General features: G+C 38.0%; 1 protein-coding gene across 1 annotated transcript; it reads left to right on the top strand.

The window, feature by feature from the left end:
- Positions 1 to 1,108: 1,108 nt before the first annotated feature.
- Positions 1,109 to 3,988, top strand: LOC107494518 (uncharacterized). Its single transcript, XM_016115559.1, has 8 exons — positions 1,109 to 1,431; positions 1,498 to 1,687; positions 2,343 to 2,453; positions 2,559 to 2,951; positions 3,050 to 3,332; positions 3,417 to 3,430; positions 3,518 to 3,772; positions 3,932 to 3,988. Exons 1-8 carry the CDS (start codon positions 1,109 to 1,111, stop codon positions 3,986 to 3,988), a joined length of 1,626 nt encoding a protein of 541 aa, XP_015971045.1.
- Positions 3,989 to 5,690: the final 1,702 nt, after the last annotated feature.

The raw sequence follows: 5,690 nt of genomic DNA, 5'->3' as shown, positions 1-5,690 counted from the left end.
TCTATTTATAGGCATCTCGAACCTTAAAAGATATTACAGGGTTGGCGAGAATGATCATTTTTCTTAAAGTTAACCATTGAAGACTTTATGCAGAAGAAGAAATTGATCTTTTGCCAACCAATCGATTTTTTATTGGTCGATACACAAATAATTTGGAATTTTAACCAAAGAATCGATTATAGCATTGTGGAGTCGATTCTATTTTTGGAAGAAACAAACAACCATTCCGTTTAACATAGAATTGATTCCTTTATTGAGGGAATCAGTTCCTTTATTAAGGAAATCAATTCTTTTACTGAGATATGCCTTGTTTCAATAAAACAGTATGATAATTTTAAGAAGTATGAAATCAATTCTTTGTTCTATTTATGACATTCATCATATTTAAAACGTTTAGGATAGTTTTTAATAAAATCTTTACTTTAAAAACATTTTAGTATGCATGTGTGAGATATTTGAGTTATGATTTTCAACAAAAATGATCTATGTTTTATATTATAACGAGGTAGATTTAGAGAAACTATTTTTCCTCTTGAAAATGGATATTGGGTACTTAAATTACTTAAATTTTTCTCTTGTTAGAGTTAAATTTTAAAGTAGTCTTACGTACACTAAAGTAATCACAAAATTCTAATTGCATCAATTATCTCCCTGAAATCGACAAAAGTATAACATAGTAGTCCTTGACGGCTAATTTTTTTGGATATGACATATACATTGGTGTTACGCCGGGTTATGGATCGTAGGGGGGATTTACACTGCTGTGACGGCTGTTAAGTGACTCATGCACAGAGAATGTATGTGGTTTGGGCCAAGGAAATCGGACCCACCGATTTCAAGGCTTCTGAGAATAAATGTGAGAGGAGCCTAAATCAGACATAGCAATTTGAGGTAGTCCAATTTTTTTTAGCGGGCTGTTCCCTAATCAGACAGTCCGATTTTAATGTTCAAAAATTTCGAATGCCCAAGGAAGCGGTCGGAAGTCCGATTTCTGATGTATATATATTTCCAAACCCAGATTGAGCATCCACTTCATATTCTTCCTCCTCTCTCGTTCTCCAAATTGCTGCAGACCGTCTTACTCTTTCCTCTCTTCTTCTCTACTATCATGGATGATAGAGTGAGATTAAAAGTGTATTATGATGGCCAAATATTGTTACAAACATCTGAAGGAGTGAAATTTGTGTGTGAAAATCCATTAGATATTATAATTCCTTTCACACTGTCTTATGAAGAATTGAAAGGTGTTATTTGTGAGAAGAAGGATTCTCAAATATCTAGGAGAGTGTCGTGTATTTTGTACAGATTTCCTATATCTGTCTTTGGTAGGTTCGTGCAATTTCAAACGAAATACGTGACCGACGAAGCGAGCATGCAAGAAATGTTTTCAGTGTATCTTGAAAGTCGGTCGCGAATATCGTTCATCGAACTGTATATCGAGTTCGAACAATCTGCAGCGGACTGAAATATTGAATTGGAAGATTACAACAATGATAGTGAGGAAGAGTTCGAAAGTAACTACGAGGTCGTTGATCCAGGTGTAGACGAAGATCAAGCTGACGAGGCTATGGTGGCAGATGTGGCGGATGTGGCAAATGCACTAGCAAACCAGCAGCCGTTTGTAGAGCCGAGTTTCATGCGGTCGTTGGATTTGGAAACCATGCATGCATCGGAGTTTCCTCAATATGTAAATACAGGTGCGCCATCAATTTAAATTAAGATTTGTTAAAGTATGATTTGTGCATGGGTTTTGAGTTTAGGACAAATAGTTAAGACAACGATAAATAGGCAAAATATAGCATGTAGTTAGTAATTGTGAAATGTTTAATTATGAAGTAAACATGTATGCTGAGAGATGTAGTATGTCCCATCATTTTTAATAAAACCGGACCAGAATAGCCAGTTCGATCGGACTGACCGGTTCGGCCAAAAAATCGGTGAACCGGATCTTAGACCGGTCCGGTCCCATGATGAGACCACACAAGGCAACGAAGCGGTGCAACCTGGTCAAATCCGAAGTGAACCGGTCAAAGATGGTCAAACTCCTTGAAATTAACAAAATACTATTGTTCCTATTTCATATTGTTTTAGAATAGCTAGATATTTTTAAAATGTTAGTAAAAATTTTTTACTATTGTTTTATTTTTTATTTACATAGGACCAGGTCAATCGGTTCAACCAGTGATCCACTGGTTGAACCAGTGACCCAATGACCCAGTGACCTAACCGGTTCGATTACCGGCTCGATTTTGACAACTACATTTTCCATTGTTCTATAATTATTAGTTTATTAGATTATTAGTTCTGACAACTCTAAAATTTGTGATGTGATTGCAATGAAGCTTCCCGTTATGCCAGATGGTGAATTTACCGTGGGAATGGAATTCAGTTCTAGGGAGGCAGTAATTAAGGCGATGAAAGATTATACAATCCGCAGAGATGTAGATTATCGGGTACATGAGTCAGAACCGACGACATTCTATATTAAATGCACCCAGTATGGTCCAGGATGTGATTTGCTGATCAGGGTGAGCAAAATGTCCAAAAAGTTCTGTTAGGAGATAAGGAGGTACAATGTTAGTTACACCTGTACTAGGGCCACCATTTCTCAAGATCATTCGAAGCTGGTTTCCAACACAGTTGCAGAAGCAATAAAGCCATTGGTAGAAGTTGACCTGTCTATAAAGGTGAAATCAGTGATTGTGGAAGTACAGGCAAATTTTAACTACACCATAAGTTATCGCAAAGCATGGTTGGCAAAACAGAAGGTAGTAGAGTCAATTTTCAGAGGGTGGGAAGCTTCGTACGAAGCCTTGCCGATATTGTTTGAGGCCATGTGTCACAAGGAGCCATCCGCAGTTATTCACTTTGAAATAATGCCTGCATATCAGGAGATGATTTGGTTCCTAATATTCGTGTACTACACCGAGTCTTCTGGAATTATTACCCTTGTATTAGAACATTCAGACATTGCAAGCCAATAGTGCAGGTAGACGAAACTCATTTGTATGGAAAATACAAGGGTTTTTTGTTGGTTGCAGTCTCACAGGATGGCAACAACAACATCGTTCCTATTGCATTTGCGATAGTTGAAGGAGATACATCTGAGGCTTGGCACTTTTTTCTTATTAACTTGCGACAGCATGTTATGACATGTAATGGTGTGGGCCTTATCTCCGATCGGCAAGATTCCATTAGGTCAGCAATTGCTCGTAGTAACGGAGCTTGGTCTCCTCCCAGAGCATTCCACATGTTCTGCATTAGACATATAGAGTCCAATTTTTTGAGAAAGTTCAAGGCATCGTATCTGCAGAAGCTTATCGTCAATATAGGTATGATAGTTACGATTACATTTACTCTTGAACTCAGTTATTATGATGAACGTTGTTTATCGTGGGTCTTTTTTTTATTGACAGGATACTCACGAACAGTTCGCGAGTAAGAGACACGTTATCAGCGTCTACGCTAGCGGGGTGAGGCTTATACCAACTGGTTGGATCGGATTCCACGTGAGCAGTATGCTTTAGCATTTGATGGGGGATATCGATGGGGTCATATGACCACCAATCTAGTGGAATACATCAACTCGGTACTAAAAAGGGCTCGCAATCTTCCAGTCACTGCACTTGTTAAGGCAACGTTTTATAGGCTTAATGAATTGTTCACCCAAAAAAGAGTCGAGACTGAGGCTCGAATTAATGCAGGACATGTATTCTCTGAGCTTGTAACCTCCAAACTGCATGCAAATCAACGGGTAGCGGGTAACATCCAAGTTAGTTGCTTTGACCGACAGAATGAGGTATTTGAAGTGCGTGAGTGTCCCAGTGGTGTGGAGTATGCAGTGGACCTCCATCGACAACGGTGTGACTGTGGTGAATTCGAAGTTGACTGACTTCCGTGTCGACATGTGTTTGCTTGTTGTGTAAAACAGCGGTTGGATTGGCAATTGTATGTACATGATGTCTACAAGATGGACCAAGTTCGATGAGTATACATGGCTAGGTTTAGGCCACTCGAGAATCCCACAACATGGCCTGTTTATCATGGACCTCGATTCGTAGGTAATCCATTCCTTAGACGGTATCCAAAGGTCGGCCAAGGATGACCCATTTCTTGAATGAGATGGACACTCGGATGTTGCGTGGAACTAGGCAATGTAAGCAATGCAGGGTCGAGAGCCACAACCGTAGTAGATGTCGTCAACGTGGGGGTGCAAGTAATTTGGGTGCGACCACCCAATAGAGCTCCAGCCATATTGCTCACTCGAGTTAGTGTATGACTTTCAATATTTTATATATTGTATGACTTTCGTGTGTGATGTTATTGTATGACTTTGGGATTTTCATATACTGAAAATTTAATATGAGTGCTGATGAAAAGTAAAGTAGCATAGTTGATCACATAAATAAGTCCATTAAATACATAAGTCCAATACATTATACATAAATAAGTCAAATGCATTCTAAATAAATAAGTCCAACACATTCTACATAAATAAGTTCAACAAACCGGAAACAATAAGCAACAAACACATTCTAAATAGCATGGTTCGATATAGACATCATTTTCTCATCGCCCATTTTACATTTTTGTATAATTTCTTGCATTTCCTTGCAACCCAGTTAAAAGCGGATGGGGTATATCGACTAGCGCTCCGACGTGGGGGATCAACTCTAAGGTTGTATCCTTTTCCTTTTTCGCTAGTGGTTGTACCTATGAAAACATTCAATAACCAACTAATCAAATAAAATAATCAATAACTAAATAATTCAATAACCAACTAATCAAATCAACTAATTCGATAACCAACTAATCAAATCAACTAATCAAATCAAATTATCAATAACCAACTAATCATTTCAACTAATTCGATAACCAACTAATCAAATCAAGTAATCAAATCAAATAATCAATAACTAACCAATTCAGTAACCAACTAATCAAATCAACTAATTCGATAACCGACTAATTCAATAACCAACTAATCAAATAAAATAATTAAATCTTATCAAACCAACTAATTCCATAACCAACTAATCAAATCAAATCAAACCAGTCTAACTAATAAATTGTTTTACCTGCACTAGGCGCAGAACCATATCTAGACCATCACCCCTATCATCATCATCCTCATCATCCTCTTCATCCTCATCATCGTCCTCATCCTCGTCCTCATCCGCATCCTCATCCCCATCTGGATGGTCAACCGGAAAGTCATCATCATCCTCATCAACTGCCTGGTATCTTTCTTGAATTAGACTGATGAGCGGATAATTTATACGCTTTTTGGCATTGTTATTAGTATGCTTTTAGTATGTTTTAGTTAGTTTTTATTATATTTTTATTATTTTTTATTTAAAATTCACTTTTCTGGACTTTACTATGAGTTTGTGTATTTTTCTGTGATTTCATGTATTTTCTGGCTGAAATTGAGGGACCTGAGCAAAAATCTGATACAGAGGCTGAAAAGGGCTGCAGATGCTGTTGGATTCTGACCTCCCTGCACTCAAAGTGGATTTTCTAAAGCTACAAAAGCCCAATTGGCGCGCTCTCAATTGAGTTGGAAAGTAGACATCCAGGGCTTTCCAGCAATATAAAATAGTTCATACTTTGCCCGAGATTTGATGGCCCAAACAGGCGTTCCAATTCAGCTTCAGAATTCCCGGCGTTAAACGCCGGAACTGGCACAA

Source organism: Arachis duranensis, chromosome 6 (assembly GCF_000817695.3).
Source record: "Arachis duranensis cultivar V14167 chromosome 6, aradu.V14167.gnm2.J7QH, whole genome shotgun sequence".
In the NCBI taxonomy this organism is placed as follows: Eukaryota; Viridiplantae; Streptophyta; class Magnoliopsida; order Fabales; family Fabaceae; genus Arachis; species Arachis duranensis.
Note: the sequence above shows the minus strand (reverse complement) of the source record. Positions and strands in the feature narration are given on the sequence as shown.

Excerpts from the sequence above, each read along its gene's own strand:
- LOC107494518 (XM_016115559.1), top strand. The coding sequence starts at position 1,109 with ATGGATGATAGAGTGAGATTAAAAGTGTATTATGATGGCCAAATATTG. Across the intron at positions 2,454-2,558 it reads GCAGAGATGTAGATTATCGG|GAGATAAGGAGGTACAATGT; the intron begins GTACATGAGTCA and ends AAGTTCTGTTAG. Across the intron at positions 2,952-3,049 it reads CTTCTGGAATTATTACCCTT|GATGGCAACAACAACATCGT; the intron begins GTATTAGAACAT and ends GCAGTCTCACAG.